Source organism: Pogona vitticeps, chromosome 2 (assembly GCF_051106095.1).
Source record: "Pogona vitticeps strain Pit_001003342236 chromosome 2, PviZW2.1, whole genome shotgun sequence".
NCBI classification, from domain to species: Eukaryota; Metazoa; Chordata; class Lepidosauria; order Squamata; family Agamidae; genus Pogona; species Pogona vitticeps.
The window spans coordinates 15,604,653-15,621,383 of NC_135784.1; the positions used below are offsets into that span (position 1 = coordinate 15,604,653).

General features: G+C 45.1%; 1 protein-coding gene across 1 annotated transcript; it reads left to right on the forward strand.

Annotated features, from left to right (window-relative positions):
- Positions 1–497: 497 nt before the first annotated feature.
- LOC110091349 (uncharacterized) lies at positions 498–15,671 on the forward strand. The gene is made up of 9 exons (XM_078387539.1): positions 498–627; positions 6,555–7,090; positions 7,225–7,336; positions 7,732–7,817; positions 8,049–8,169; positions 9,778–9,863; positions 10,107–10,227; positions 13,189–13,271; positions 14,104–15,671. Exons 2-9 carry the CDS (start codon positions 6,578–6,580, stop codon positions 15,094–15,096), a joined length of 2,115 nt encoding a protein of 704 aa, XP_078243665.1. The 5' UTR covers positions 498–627; positions 6,555–6,577; the 3' UTR covers positions 15,097–15,671.
- The last annotated feature ends 1,060 nt before the right edge of the window (positions 15,672–16,731 follow it).

Genomic DNA, 16,731 nt, shown 5'->3' on the forward strand with positions numbered 1-16,731 from the left:
CCCCCTTATTTTGCTATAACCAGATCATAATAGAGGCATAGTACAAGGCCTGAATGGCATCTTCCCACTGACTGAATCTGAGGGAAGAAAAAGGCAAGAAGATCAATTCCAGGAAGGAGGAAAAACAAGACTTTTTGTGCAAATAGAGAATTCAGTGGATCCTGCTGCGATATCTCAGCTACTAGTCCGTGTCTCCTTCTCTTATGTCTGATGAACTGGACTTAACTATGAAAAATCACATTTAAAATATATATATATAAAATAGTATTTAACGTGCCACCAGTTTTTAAAATCTTTTTTTAATATATACTTTTTATTTTGTTTTCCCCTCTAAAGAGGAGATGTCTCAGCAATATATTGCCTCGAACATACAGCAAAGCCAGCCAGCCAGCCCTTCTAAAGGTTAAATCAAAAGAGTTTGGCTTCCTAGATGGACAGGAAGTGTGGGGAGGAGGCGGAAGGGCAAGCGTGTGCCTCCCTCAGGCCCTTCCCCTCCCCTTCCTGCCTCGAGAAGGAACGTTCCGCCTGCAGTCGCTGTTTTCCTGCTTCCAGTGCGGGAACAGCCTGCATAAAGGAGAGGGGAATTGAAGGAGTTCCTTGGCTTTCTGACCCACAGGGAAAAACGGGGTGAGTCCTTCCCTCCCCCCTCCTTGTATACATGCGAGTGTAATGAAGGGCTCAGGGCAGCTGGAATGGGAGGAAAGACTGGGAAATATAAGGCAGGCAAATGAGGCATGCGGGTGGTGAGTTTAACCCCAGGCAATAACTCATCATCATCATCATAGGCATCCTTCACTCTCGAGAAACCATGGTAACATGCTCTGAATTGAGGCATGTCCCCTCCAGAGCATGAAGCCTGGGTAAAGTAATATGGAGGATAGGCTGTTACCCAAGCAGCAAATCCCCCCTCTCCACACTGCTGAAATGGTCGTGGAAAGGCAAGAGCCAATACAACTGGTTCCAGCAACGTCGCAGGAGTTGGCAGAATGAAACAAATTGCCTTCGGGACTCCAGCTCCGGATTTTGCCTCTAGGTTTACTCCTGAAGCCTTTTCCACGAATGGATATAGCCACAAGGCAGATGGGGGTCACGAAGAGTCGGAAACGACTAAACGACGAATAGAAAATTGGGAGCGGAAAGGGATCACGGATGCAAGGGAGTAGCTGAGAAGAGGCCTCGTTTGCACCCCAGGAAATAATAACAGTAACAGTAATGGTGACGTTTACCCTTGTGGCCCCCTGCTTGATTTTCCCTCCCAAAGGCTCACGTCGCGTTCTCTTCTCGCTGCCACCCGTGGATTACTTCAACCTGCAATATATGTGAACACAAACGGAACTTATTTATTGAAGTTAAGCAGATTGAATAATAACAGAAGTTCTTGAGATACACATTATACATAAGCAAATCATCATCAGTCCTCTCAGTACATACTTATTTTCTCTTGCAATCCCATTACCACCTTCTCTGCGTATTTTCCTTAGCTCTGTCTCTCTGATTAACCCTATCTATCTCAGTATCTGTTTCCCCTCTCTCTGACTAATCAACCCTATCTGACTCATCCTCCCGCCAAGCCTCATGTAGCTGCTGACTCCGCCTCTCCAGACCTCTCATGTTGTTGTTGTTGTTGTTTAGTCGTGTCCAATTCTTCGTGACCCCATGGACCAGAGCATGCCAGGCCCTCCTGTCTTCCACTGCCTCCCAGAGTTTGGTCAAATTCATGTTGGTAGCTTCAACGACACTGGTCAACCATCTTGTCCTCTTTCATCCTCTTGCCGTCACACTTCCCCAACATCATGGTCTTTTCCAGGGTGTCTTCTCTTTTCATCAGATGGCCAAAGTATTAGAGCCTCAGCTTCAGGATCTGTCCTTCCAGTGAGCACTCAGGCTTGATTTCCCTTAGAATGGATAGGTTTGTTCTCCTTGCAATGCAGCGGACTCTCAAGAGCCTCCTCCAGCACCACAATTCAAAAGCATCCATTCTTTGGTGGTCAGCCTTCTTTATGGTCCAGCTGTCGCTTCCATACATCACTACAGGAAAAACCATAGCTTTGACTATGCGGACTTCTGTCAGCAAGGTGATGTCTCTGCTTTTTAAGATGCTGTCAAGATTTGTCATCGCTTTGCTCCCCAGAAACAGGCATCTTTTAATTTCAAGGCTGCTGTCACCATCTGCAGTGATCATGGATCCCAAGAAAGGAAAATCTGTCACTGCCTCCATATCTTCCCCTTCTATTTGCCTGGAGGTGATGGGATCAATGGGTATGATCTTAGTTTTTTTTTTTAATGTTGAGCTTCAGACCATTTTTTGCACTCTCCTCTTTCACCCTCATTAAGAGGTTCTTTAATTCCTCCTCAGTTTCTGCCATCAGAGTGCTATCTGCATATCTGAAGTTGTTGATATTTCTTCCGGCAATCTTAATTCCGGCTTGGGATTCCTCCAGTCTGGCCTTTCACATGATGTATTCTGCATATAAGTTAAATAAGCCAGGAGGCAATATACAACATTGTCGTACTTGTTTCCCAATTTTGAACCAATCAGTTGTTCCATAACCAGTTCTAACTTTTGCTTCCTGTCCCACGTATAGACTTTTTAGGAGATAGATAAGGTGGTGAGGCACTCCCATTTCTTTAAGGACTTGCCATAGTTTGCTGTGGTCCACACAGTCAAAGGCTTTTGCATAGTCAATGAAGCAGAAGTAGATGTTTTTCTGGAACTCTCTGGCTTTCTCCATAATCCAGCACATGTTAGCAATTTGGTCTCTAGTTCCTCTGCCGCTTCGAAATCCAGCTTCTACTTCTGGCAGTTCTCGATCCACATACTGCTGAAGCCTACCTTGTAGGATTTTGAGCATAACCTTGCTAGCGTGTGAAATGAGTGCAATTGTATGGTAGTTAGAGCATTCTTTGACATTGCCCTTCTTTGGGATTGGGATGTAGACTGATCTTTTCCAGTCCTCTGGCCACTGTTGAGCTTTCCAAACTTGCTGGCATATTGAATGTAGCACCTTAACAGTGTCATCTTTTAAGATTTTAAATAGTTCCACTTGAATGCCATCACCTCCACTGGCCTTGTTGTTAGCCATGCATTCTAAGACCCACTTGACTTCACTCTCCAGGATGTCCGGCTCAAGGTCAGCAACCACACTATCTGGGTTGTCTGGGATATCCAAATCTTTCTGGTATAGTTCCTCTGTGTATTCTTGCCACCTCTTCTTGATGTCTTCTGCTTCTGTGAGGTCCCTCCCATTTTTATCCTTTATCATGTCCATTTTTGCACAAAATGTTCCTTTAATATTTCCAATTTTCTTAAACAGATCTCTGGTTTTTCCCTTTCTATTGTTTTCCTCTGTTTCTTTGTATTGTTCATTTAAGAAGGCCCTCTTGTCTCTCCTTGCTATTCTTTGGAAATCTGCATTCCATTTTCTGTAACTTTCCCTATCTCCCTTGCATTTTCTTTCTCTTCTCTTTTCTGCTATTTGTAAGGCCTCGTTGGACAGCCACTTTGCTTTCTTGCATTTCCTTTTCTTTGGGATGGTTTTTGTTGCTGCTTCCTGTACAATGTTACGAGCCTCTATCCAAAGTTCTTCAGTCACTCTGTCCACCAAATCGAATTCCTTTAATCTGTTCTTCACTTCCACTGTGTATTCATAAGGGATTTGGTTTAGATTACAGTGGCGCCTCGCATTACGACATTAATTTGTTCCAGCGAAATCGCTGTAGAACAAAAACGTCGTAAAGCGAAAATAAAAAAGCCATTGAAATGCATTTAAACCTGGTTAATGTGTTCCAATCGGCTAAGAACTCACCGTCCAGTGAAGATCCTCCATAGGGGCGGCCATTTTCGGGTGCCTGTGCAGCGAAAAATGGCTCCTAAACACAGCGGGAAGCCATTTTGAGCACCTGACGGCCATTTTGAAAACCCAACGATCAGCTGTTTTGATCGCCGGGAAGCGAAAATCGGTTCCCGAAACGGGACCGATCATGGCGCAGCGAAATTCTCCCATTCAAAACATTTTGCGATCGCAAAAATCTCGTCGTAATGCGGATTCGTCGTTAAACGGAGCGCCCGTCTTGCGAGGCACCACTGTATACAGTACCTGACCAGCCCAGTGGTTTTTCCTACTCTCTTCAGTTTAAGCTTGAGTTTTGCTACAAGAAGCTGATGATCAGAGCCATAATCAGCTCCAGGTCTTGTTTTTGCTGACTGTATAGAGCCCTCTCATAGGTTCATGCAAATCAGCCCATGAATATGAATGACATGAGTGACATGGGCGGTCACCACAGTAAAATCATCATCATTGTAATCTTAGAACAAGGGACTTGATGGGTCATTGAGTCCAGCCTCTGTCTTGCTCCGCAGCCAGAGATCTAAACCGCTGAGCTATCTTTGCAGTGAATAGGTTTGTGATGAAAGGTTACTGCATCTCCCTGCCTTTAAAAAAAACAAATAAATCTAGCCTAATCGTATTCATATGTGCATCCAGGGAGAGTTGCATCCTTTGGGCCCATTTTAGTAGATTGGTGCTAGTAAAGGTATTGCTTGAATGCTGTTTTTTTTTTAAACCCAGACCAATCATGAGACTTTGGGCTTTGGAGAAAATGTTCGGTGCCACTTATTTTCAGTTCCATGGGGCATAAGGGAAAAGTAAATTTAACATTTTAATTGACCCTTGTCTATCTGCAGATATAGCTTGCTTATTTTCAAGGATTAAATGCCTATTTTTAAAATTTATATATTTAAAATATATTTACCCTGCTTTTCTCCTTGAAAGGACCAGATCTTTGCTTTTGATTTTTTTTTTTTTAAGAAAAACAAAACTCAGGCAATCCGGTCTAATAGATATGTCAACAAAGAGAAAGTAGGGTGTTTTTTTCTTCTTCCAAAGAGTGGATAGAGGGAAGAGCCCTGCTGGATCAGGCCAAGGGCCAATCTAGTCCAGCTTCCTGGATCTCACAGGGGCCCCACCAGATGTGTCTGGGAGCCCACGAGAAGAAATACCTATCTGCTATTCCCCTGCCCTGCATCTGGCATTTGGAGGTACCTTCCTTTGTAGCCTGGAGATTATACATCCCCACCATCATGGCTTGTACAGTGGGGTCTTGACTTGAGAACTTAATCAGTATTGGAAGGCGGTTCTCAAGTCAAAAAGTTCTCAAGTCAAATCTGCATTTCCCATAGGAATGCATTGAAAACCATTTGATCCGTATCTGCTCTTTTCCGTCCATAGAAAATAATGGGAAGCTGCTATTCCGCCTTCGACCACTAGAGGGGGATATTTTGTTTCTTTTTTTCTTAGGTCAAGAAAGGTTCAGGGAAGGCAGGGAAAATACAGTCCAGGCAGTCCAGTACCAGGCAGTCTGAAGACTGTCTCCCAATCCACTCTCTAAACGCTGGGAGGAGTGAGGAAGCAGACAAGCACCCTTTTCACTGGCCAGCAGTTAGCTGAAAGTTCAAATTTTGCACTTTCCCTGCCTCCCACGTGGGTTTTTTTCCAGTTCTTAACTCAAATCTAAGTACTTAAGTCAAGTCAATATTTTCCTGTGAGAGCGGTTCTTAAGTCAAAATGTTCTTAACTCAAGCCGTTCTTAAGTCAAGACCCCACTGTAACCTCTTATGGACTTTTCCTCTGGAAATCCATCCAATTCCCTTTTCAAAGCATCTAGGCCAGATGCCATTACCACATCCTGTGGCAAGGAGTCCCACAGGCTAACAACACTCTGGGTAAAGAAATATTTTCTTTGGTCTGTTCTCACTCTCCCAACACTCCATTGGAGTGGATGTCCCCTGGGTCTGGTATTGCATGAGAGGGAAAAGAGCTTCTTATGTTCTTAAAGAGGGACAAACCAATAGAGAGGGCATTTTATTGTTTGTGGAGTTTATCTTCCTTATAGAGCTGATTGGATTGCTCGATAAGTTAGGTTTCTGGTGCCAGAGCCAGAGGTTGGAAGTTCGATTCCCTCACTGGGCCTCCTGAGAGAAGAGCCAACCTATGCAACCTTGGGCAAGCTGCACAGTCCCAGGATTGCACCCAGAAGAAGGGAATGGGAAACCACTTCTAAGTCTTGTCTACCTGGAAAATGATCGCCATTAGTCAAAATTCACTTAATAGCATGCCATCATCATTATATAAAAAAAGATTTTTCCAGATTGAAATTGGCAATTTTTGTCCAGTCGTGTTCGACTCTAGGGGGCGGTGCTCATCCCCGTTTCCAAGCCATAGAGCCAGCGTTTTTGTCCGAAGACAATCTTCCGTGGTCACATGGCCAGTGCGACTTAGACACAGAATGCTGTTACCTTCCCACCGAGGTGGTCCCTATTGATCTACTCGCATTTGCATGCTTTTGAACCGCTAGGTTGGCGGGAGCTGGGACAAGTGACGGGCGCTCACTCCGTCGCGTGGATTCGATCTTACGACTGCTTGGTCTTCTGACAATGCAGCACAGGCTTCTGCGGTTTAGCCCACAGTGCCACCACGTCCCTTTGGCTTAAAATATGCTCACGAAAAAGAGTTTTAATAGCAGCTGATTTACAAAGTGTCTTGTTTGCTTTACAGGTCTCAGTAGTTTCCTTCTTATCATGCAAAGACAAAATACGTCAAAAGGGAAAAGTGATCTTTCAGCCATGTTGGAAGCTGCTTTCTATTACAGTGCAAATAAGGAAGAGCAAGACTCAGGATGTCCTCAAGCAGGAGGAGGTCTCAGCACTAGCCTTCCTGTGGGAGATGGTGATTCCTGGAATGGAACTTTTCAGTGGGTTCAGGATGGTGCCCCCCATGGCTCAGAGGTCCAGTGCCAGCACTTCAGGCAGTTTTCCTACAAGGAAGCGGAAGGGCCCCGAGAAGCTTGCAGCCGACTCCACCGTCTCTGCCGTCGGTGGCTGAAGCCAGAAAGGCACACCAAGGCTCAGATCCTGGACCTGGTGATCCTGGAGCAGTTCCTGGCCATCCTTCCCCCGGAGATGTCCAGCTGGGTGAGGGAATGCGGAGCGGAGAGCAGTTCCCAGGCGGTGGCTCTGGCCGAAGGCTTCCTCCTGAGCCAGGCCGAGGAGAAGAGGCAGGAAGAGCTAGAACAGAAGGAGAAAGAACAGCAGGTGAGAGCATCTGATCTTGGTTGCCTCAGAAAGCTGTGAATATTATTGAACGGAGGAGGCTCCATCTTGTCCTGTTTGATTCCTTTTCTAATCAATTTCTTTCCTTGTGCTTCTCACTGCTTCTGCGGGTGCAGGACTTGTATGTCAAAAAGACGTCTGAGGCAGAGAAGATTTCATCAGAGTTGGGCGAGAAGCCGCAGCCTAAGCGGACCACACAAGACAGGGAGAGAAGGTCCACTTCAATGGGTGAGGATCAAAGAAGGCCTTTCCCACCTTGGGCCACTCCTCTGACCTGTGCCTCAATGGCTTAAGGAGTTTACACAGTTTTACATCTCCTAAGCTGTTTTGAAAGGGCAATGTCTGTAAGGCAGGGGTGTCACCTCTCCCGTAAGGGGTAGGAAGAGCAGCAGATTGGCCTCATCTGTGGTTGATATCCGGCCCCACGAAGTGACCCCAGAATCTGTGAGGAAGAGCCTAGAGACACCTGGAATTTTACCATTAATACAGAACGGGGAACTTCTGTATTAATATATATAATATATATATCTAATTGGGTGGTGGTTGTGCAACTTCGCTGAGTGGAGTGGATGAAATGTGCAGAGGAAAAAAAAATTCTTCATATTTGCTTGTGTTCCTTGCAGGAGACGCAACATGGACCCCACAAAGCCGTCCAAGCTTTGTTGTTAATTCTGCTACTTGGGCAACAACCTCTGATAAAATGGACCAGGTAAACAGATGAACAATTAAAGGAGACAGGCTGAGGTGGGGGGCTGTCTCCCTGCCCACCTCCCCAAAACCTGCATGAATTCTAATATTTTTTTCTCCCTTTGAACACAGATACCTGTTGGAAAAGTCCATTCGAAAAATCAAAACCCAGCCTGGCAGCCCTGAGTGACACCCATTTTTGTTTCTGTTTGGGGTTAGTCTTGTGTTCACATTACTATGTGTCTTCTTTCAGGTAACTTTTGAGGAAGTGGCTGTCTATTTTACCGATGAGGAATGGACCCTGCTGGATCCGGACCAAAGGTCCCTGCACACGGAAGTCATGGAGGAGAATTTGGGGACGGTGGCCTCTCTGGGTAAGGCGCCCCTTTTTCTTACTGTGAATGAAATCAGCTCATGGTGTAAAATAAAATAAAACTGTAGCCTCTTCCTACCCACTTGGTAAAGTGAAGTTGGCTATTTCACCTTCTTCAGCGTGGCTGGTTATTGGGTTCCCTTCGCAGGATGTCCTTAAGTGGGTGACCTTTGTCAAGGTGACAGTGGTTGGTATCAGATTCAGAGGCTCTGGTGAGCAAGGCCCACGGTGGGGAGCATCGGGACCCCATTCCTGGCCTCCATGCAGGAGGGACTCCCAACAGTATCTCCTCAGAGGGTCTACAGTGGTGCCTTGCTTAACGATTGCCTCGTTAAATTACGAAACCGCTATACGATGACTGTTTTGCACTCGCTTTTGCAATCGCAAAATGATGTTTTAATAGGCAAAATTCACTTCCCAACCATCGGTTCCCTGCTTCGGGAACCAATTTTTTGCTAGATGACGTTTTTAAAACAGCTGATCGGTAGCTTCAAAATTGGACGGATTCCTCGCTTTACAGGCCTTTCCGTGTTTGGGCCACTCTGCTGGCCTGTGCGTGAATTACTGAAGGACTTTTAACAGTTTGACATCTCCAAAGCTTTGCTTTGAAAGGGCAATGTTTGTCAGGGCTCTGGGCCTTGGGCCCTTCTGTAAGGGGTAAGAAGAGGAGTGGATGGTTGGGGTCCTGGCCATCAATCAACTCCAGAATTTGGTTCCCTCTTGAATTATGAAGCAGGGAGTCCCATAATTCAGTAAAATCCCATTCCCTTCAAAAACCTTGAGTTTGTGACACTTTATCAGAGCTGTGAATGAAAGGACATTTGAAAACTGACAGTTTATAGGGTTGCTATTAGTGATCGGTGACTTGATGAGCTGAGATAATAAAGCATTTGTTGTATTTACAGCTCTTGTCCTGCCTTGAGAAACCTCACTCCATTTTTTCCCCTTTTTCCACCACATTTCAGTTCTCCCCCCCCCCCACATTTAACTCAGTTAACCTTCTGTGGCCACCAAGCTTGCCTCTCAGCTGTTTAAGGTTTGTTTTGTTTTGCTCCCTCTGTGTATTTTGATTAAGAGTGCTTCAAAAACAAAGGTAAAGGTAAAGGTTCCCCTTGACAATTTTTGTCCAGTCGTGTTCGACTCTAGGGGGCGGTGCTCATCCCCGTTTCCAAGCCATAGAGCCAGCGTTTTGTCCGAAGACAATCTTCCGTGGTCACATGGCCGGTGCGACTTAGACACGGAACGCTGTTACTTTCCCACTGAGGTGGTCCCTATTTATCTACTCGCATTTGCATGCTTTCGAACCGCTAGGTTGGCGGGAGCTGGGACAAGCGACGGGCGCTCACTCCGTCGCGTGGATTCGATCTTACGACTGCTGGTCTTCTGACCCTGCAGCACAGGCTTCTGCGGTTTAGCCCGCAGCGCCACCACGTCCCATTCAAAAACAAAACAAACCCCCCAAAACCAGGCAACATTCAAGTTGCTGTGAGTCTGGCATTTCCAGGGTTTTGGTGGTGATCCCATGAGTCTTTTGAGGAATTAAAACGTGCAAGAGAAACAGAGGGGAATACTCACTTATTCTCATTTTTGTTGTTTGTGTCCTTGGCAGGAGATGGAACACAAATGCCTCAAACATGCGCAACCTTTTTTCTTAATTCTGAAGCCCTGGGAACAGCCTCTGAGAAACCTGACCAGGTACAGAGATGCATGATTAAAGGTCAAAAAAGAGACAGGCTGGGGGTGAGGGGCATACATCTCCCCAAACCTTGAAAGACCCCCGATTTCCCCCCCCCCCCGCGCTTAGAACAGAGATACTTGTTGGAAAACACTCTGTTGAACAATTAAAATCCAACATAGGCAGCTGTGAGCAATGTAGTTTCCGTTCCTTCCTTGGAGTTCGCCTGGTGATCACAGTGCAACGGTGTCTTCCTCCTCCAGGTGACCTTTGAAGAGGTGGCCGGATCCTTCATGGAGGACGAATGGGCCCTGCTGGATCCCTGCCAAAAGACCCTCTACCAGGAAGCCATGAAGGAGAATTTTGGGATGGCGGCCATTTTGGGTAAGTCAAGAGAAAACGCATGGTAGCTTTGTTTTGCCCCCCCCTTGCGATCCTCAGTGGAAGAGGTGCAGAAAGGGTTAGTAGTTTTAAATTTTGGGGTATCTACATTTCAGAGCGACCTCTCATGGTCTATAAATGCTAATAGGCTGGTGAAGAAGGCATAGAAGAAGCTGTGCTTCCTCAGAGTGCTTGGGAACATACATCTATTTCAGCATTTACTTCTGTCCTACTATCGTAGGACCATAGAGAGTGTCCTATAATATGGCATCCTCTCATGGTATGGGAGTTGCTCCGAAATGGACAAAACAGTTTTACAGAGAATTACTAAAATTGCCCAAAAATATTATTGGAATTCATCTCTCAACCTTGGACAACATTTTTGCATCTCGCTGCTTGAGGAAGTCATTTAATATTCTGAGAGACTCTTCCCGCCCTGCTTATAACTTCTTTGAACTGTTGCCTTATGGCAGAAGATACAGAGCAATTAAAACTCAGACGACACGTTTTTTGGACAGTTTTTTTTATCCTAGAGCTATAATTGCATTTAACAAGGAACTTAAGAATCACCAGCAGTGAGTTGTTGGACTGTATTACTATTGTATTCTCGAAGGCTTACTATTACTATTACTTGGTCTATTGTGTTGTATGTTGTGTGGATACTATGAGCTCTTAGGTGGGGTTTTGGGACTTAGGGATTGTTATGAGGGTGTGTGTGTGTGTTTTGGTCTGGTCTCTGAGTGTTCTTTGTGAATTTAGTTGTATGTGTATACGGTGTACAGTGGTGCCTCGCTTGACGATGTTAATTGGTTCCTGCGAAATAACTGTAGAGTGAAAACGTTGTCAAACGAAATAAAAAAACCCCATTGAAACGCATTGAAAACCGTTCAATGCGTTCCAATGGGCTGAATATCTGCTCATCCAGCAAAGATCCTCCATACGGCGGCCATGTTCGGTGCCTGTAAAGCAAGGAATCCGTCCTAGAAAACAGTGGGGGGCCATTTTCTTCAGCCGGCGGCCATTTTGAAACCCCTACAATCAGCTGTTTGCTGATTGTCATAAAGCGAAAATCGGTTACCGAAGCAGGGAACTGATCATCGCACAGCGAAAAAACCTCATTTAAAACATCGCTTTGCGATCACAAAAGCGATCGCAAACACGTCAATGTAAAGCGGATTCGTTGTAGAGCGGGGTAATCGTCCAGCGGGGCACGACTGTATATATGTTCAGTGACAATAAATTGAAATTGAATTGAGGTTTCTGTCTGTAGAGCCAGAGGTTGGGAGTTCAGTTTCCCCACTGAGCCTGCTAGGAGAAGAACCAGCCTGGGTGGCCTTGAGCAAAAGCTGCATGGCCCCAGGATGCCCCACTGGAAGAACGAAGGGGAAAACCACTTCTGAGTTCTGTCTACCTGGAAAACCCTGGGAAGAGTCACCATAAGTCAGAATTGACTTGATGGCACATTAGTATTCTTTTCTTTTATGATTGCTGTGTTTCAATAGGGTTTGTTGTTCTCTTCCATCCTGGCTGGTTTCTGTGACCTCTTCGGAGGGACCCGGTGTCAGGCTCCGAGGTGCTGATGAGCCTCAACCCAGTCAGAATCTCCTTCCATTTCTCAGTGTATTAAATCAATATCCCAGTTTATCAGAGTGGTTCAGAGCTGCAAGCGGAACGGCAGCCTCTGTGGTTCCAGCATGGAAATGCTCTTTCCCTTTCTGCATTTCTGTGACATTGCTAAGGAAGCCAATGGTTGGTTCAGGGGTTTGGCAACTTGGGGACCTCTAGAAGGTGCTAGGTTACAAATCCCATCATATCCCTCCATTGGCCGTGCTGCTTGGGGCTGAAAAAAGGTGTAGCCCGGCAACCTCTGAGGACTCACTAGTGGATTCAGACTCATGGCAACCCTTCCTTGGGTGTTCTAGGTGCAGAATACCCAGAAGTGGTCTATTGTGGAAACGTTGGTTTGACTTACATATTGCTCCATAGTGCTAAAGCACTCTCTGGGTGGTTTACAACGTAATTATGCAAACAACAACTACCGCCCTCCCTTCCCAGTGAGCTGAGTACTCAGTTTTGCTGACTTCAGAAAGGTAGAAGGACGAGTCAATCTTGAGACTGCAACCTGAGCACATCGGGATCTAACTTAGGTCATGAGCAGAAGTTTGAGTGCAGTACTGCTGTTTAACCAGTGCGCTATGACACTCAAATACAGTGGGGTCTCGACTTACGAACGGCTCGACATACGAATGTTTTGACTTACGAACCGCTCTCATAGGAATATATGGACTCAACTTACGAACTTAGATTCGAGTTACGAACTCTTTTTTTTCCTTTTTTAAAAGCTAAGTCATCTTAGGTTAAAAGGAAAAAAAAATCCCCCTCTAGTGGCAGAAGGCGGAATAGCAGCTTCCCATTAGTTTCTATGGACGAAAAGAGCAGATACGGATTAAATGGTTTTCAATGCATTCCTATGGGAAATGCAGATTCGACTTAAGAACTTTTCGACCTGAGAACTGCCTTCCAATACGGATTAAGTTCTTAAGTCGAGACCCCACTGTAGTTACAAAACAAACCCAACAGAAACATTATGTTAGTTTCACCTCATTCATTCATTCATTCATTCATTCATTCATTCATTCATTCATTCATTCATTCATTCATTCATTCATATATCATCCATCTAGCCAGGCTTCTCTTAAGCTTCCTGTTTCTGCTTTGATGCTACTAGAAACTATATTTCTGAACAGGAAGCTAGGAGGAGCTCAGCCTAGCTCAGCCTCATAGCCTTCCAGCTCAGATACATTTCAGTATCTGTCGGTCAGGTAGAATACCCAGAATGGGGAATTACAGGATTTGAAATCAAGACAGTCCGATCTCTAGCAGTTAAGCAACTGTGTTAGCTCTTTCACCTCTTTTTCTGTCTTGGGCTCCTACAAGCAGTCTCTCGTTCTCTCTCTTTCTTAGGACGAAATGGACAGATGAACAAGAAGGAAGGAGAAAAACGCAGGACATTGGCGGAGATAGAAGAGCAGAGAACAAAAACTGAGGTAAGAGGAAAGCTGGCAAACAAAATGCCCCTTGCTCGGGGTGATTTAGTTAGCGATATCTCAGTCCAAGAAGAAATTCGCAAGGGATTAGAAAGGTATAAATATTTTTGTCCTGCATGCGGGATAACTTTCAAGTGTACAACAAGCCTTAATCTTCACTGGAAAACCCACACAGCGGAAGATCCATGTAGCAGGCCACTCTCAAGCCTCTACCCATCCAGGCCTATAAGAGTGCTCACTACCTCACACCAAAGACTTGCTGCCACCAACCTATCCTTAAATCAAAAGGACAAGGGTTTCTTTCAAACAAATAAAAAGGCTTATTGATTACAAGAAATAATAGTAGTAAATCACAGGTGTAAAATCAATTAATCAATCACTGTTTCTTAGACACTAGCTCTCGCAGACTTTTCCCTCACTGACAGGCACTTTCTCACTCTATCAAACTCTTTAATCACACATCTCTCTAACTCTGATCAAAACTGCACTCACACGTCACACACACCTTATATAGCCCAGCTCCTCCCACTTCTGTACCACCCTCCGTCCTCTCATTGGCTGAGGTTCCCCTGCCCAGCTGTGACGGACGGGTGAGAGCAGAGCTGAACGCCACAATCCACTTCAGCGCTTTGAATCTGGAAAGACCTTAAGTCATAAATCACACCCTGTTTTCTCCCAAATTATTCACACAGAAAGCCTAGGGGAAGAAAAAAGCTTGATTCAGAAGTTACACCCTGCCTGTCCTCAGATAGCTCACACTAGGGGGAGACTATTTGATTATTTACAATGTGGACGTAGCTGTAGTGGCAACTGTACCTTTCTTTCGCACCAGACAAAGAATCTGCATAAATGCTTGGAGTGTAGAAAAAATTTCAGTAGCAATGGAAACCTTAAGCTCCATCAAAGAATCCACACAGGGGAGAAGCCCTATAAGTGTTTGGACTGCGGATTAAGTTTCACATGGAAGAGAAGCCTCCTTTCTCATCAGACGATTCACACGGGAGAGAAGTTGTTTAAGTGCCTGGAATGTGGGAAAGGGTTCAGCAGGAAAACCAACCTCACGATCCACCAAAGGGTCCACACGGGGGAGAAACCATTTAAATGCCTGGATTGTGGAAAGGGCTTCCGTAGCAACAAAGACCTCACAAACCATCAGCAAATCCACACGGGAGACAAGCCATTCAAATGCTTGGAGTGTGGAAAGGGCTTCCGTTGGCAGTCCCGCCCGATGGCCGATCAGAGAATTCATACAGAGGAGAAACTGTTTAAATGCCTTGAGGATGGAAGACGTTTCAGCCAGCAGATGCACCACAGCTACCATCGGATAACTCACGAAGGGGAGAAAGCATTTAGTTGTTCACAGTGTGGAAAAACCTGTCATGGCCAGTCTTCCTCTTTTTCTCATCAAGTGAAGAAAGCCTACAAATGCTTGGAGTGTGCAAAAAGTTTCAGTACCAAAGCAGAACTGACGAATCATCAAAGAATCCACACAGGAGAGAAACCATTTCAGTGCTTACCGTGCGGGAAGAGCTTCCGTCAGAAATCAGCGTTCCTGTCCCACCAGAGGATCCACACAGGGGAGAAGCCATATAAGTGTTTGGACTGCGGGGTAGGTTTCACGTGGAAGAGAAGCCTCCTTTCTCATCAGACGATCCACACAGGAGAGAAGCTGTTTAAATGTTTGGAGTGTGGGAAAGGGTTCAGCAGGAAGGCCAGCCTCATGAACCATCAAAGGGTCCACACAGGGGGGAAACCACTTATATGCTTGAAGTGTGAAAAAGGTTTCAACAGTAACGCATGTCAGAAGATGGGTTGCGTGGTTTAGATCCTGAACAGAAGATGGGTTATGTAGTAGTGAACAAAGTAAAATGGATTCCATCTTGCTTCTCTGCATAAATGATTTCTGGATGACATCGTGAGAAGTGGAAGATAAGGGATGTGCCAGCTAAGCTTGAAAAAGGAACTTTTGCCTATGGACATTAGTTATAGTGAGTGAGAGGGTGATAGTTAGTTAGAGCAATGATTATGAGTTAGCACAATGATTATTAGAATATGGATTTTAGAGTAGGATAGTTTTTTCAGGATAATGATGGACATTGGACATTTATACTTTCTTGGACTATTTTCTTCATTATGCTTTTTCTTATGGATTACCTTCTTGGACTAGAAGAGGGGCACCTGCCTTTTTGCCTTCTCTTAAATAGCTTTTTACTTGTTTTCATGGATTTTGGGGATTTTTGCTATTTTTACTATTTTTGTATTTTTCATGGATTCTTTACTTCATTACTATTTTATAATTAACCTGGAAAATGATCTTTGGCTTGCTTATGCATAAACTGACTTTTTCTTTATGGAACTTTCTAATTTCTTTAATAAAACAATGATTATTATAAAAATCAACATAGTATGTCTAAAAGGACTACAAACCCCACATGGTTAACTATCTGTAAGGTACAGCAGTGTTCTTATTAGGGCAGACTTGTGAGAGGGTGTTTGGCACAGGCCTCGCTGAGATTCCAGGACTCACTCAGCAACTTGAGGGTGTGCAAACTCCTAATTACTCTCTGTCTGCCGACCAGGTATCCTCTAGGGCAGTGGTCACCAACCTTGGGCCTCCAGATGTTCTTGGACTTCAACTCCCAGAAATCCTGGCCAACAGAGATAGTGGTGAAGGCTTCTGGGGGTTGAAGTCCAAGAACATCTAGAGGCCCAAGGTTGGTGACCACTGCTCTAGGGGACCCTGGATCGTTACAACGCACATCTTATGAACCACCGAAGGATCTACACTGGGGAGGAACCCTTTTGTGATGATCACTGAAACAAATCGATGAATAGATCCTTTTATTCATCTGCACTTTAAATGGCTATAACACTGGCTCCCAATGACTTAGAGAAACTACATTTGCAGGGATGCTTCCTCAGACGCTTTTATACAACTCCTGAAAGTTTGGTGAACATTGGATCACGGACCCCCGAGTTATATATGTCACAAAGAGGACCCCCCAGGACAGCTCCCCCCAGGTACTTAGGGACTCCAGAATCACAATGGAGCTTCCTATGTCTTTCCCCAACATGCTTGCTAACTTTGGTGAAGATTGGATATTGGAACTCTGAGTTATTCACCCACAAATTGGGTCCCCCCAGGGTCTAACTAGATTTGCTGACAACCTTCAAAGAAAGATGCTCAGGTTGAAAATGAAACGAGCTCTGCCGTCTGAAGCTGGGTGATGGGGTGACGCCTGGACAGGCTTGGATGGGGCAGAGCCCAGCTTTGGCTGTGCCAACATGGCCGGACAGCCCTCCGTCATGGCACATTATGGGCGTCACCCAACACTTTGCTCTTGTACACTAGTTGTACAAGAGTAATTACAATGGTGTCTTGCAAGACGATGTTAATTCGTTCCGCGAAAATAGCTGTTAAGCGAAAACATCGTCTTGCAAAACACGTTTTCCCATTGAA

Excerpts from the sequence above, each read along its gene's own strand:
- LOC110091349 (XM_078387539.1), top strand. The coding sequence starts at position 6,578 with ATGCAAAGACAAAATACGTCAAAAGGGAAAAGTGATCTTTCAGCCATG. Across the intron at positions 7,091-7,224 it reads AGAAGGAGAAAGAACAGCAG|GACTTGTATGTCAAAAAGAC; the intron begins GTGAGAGCATCT and ends CTGCGGGTGCAG. Across the intron at positions 7,337-7,731 it reads GAGAAGGTCCACTTCAATGG|GAGACGCAACATGGACCCCA; the intron begins GTGAGGATCAAA and ends TGTTCCTTGCAG.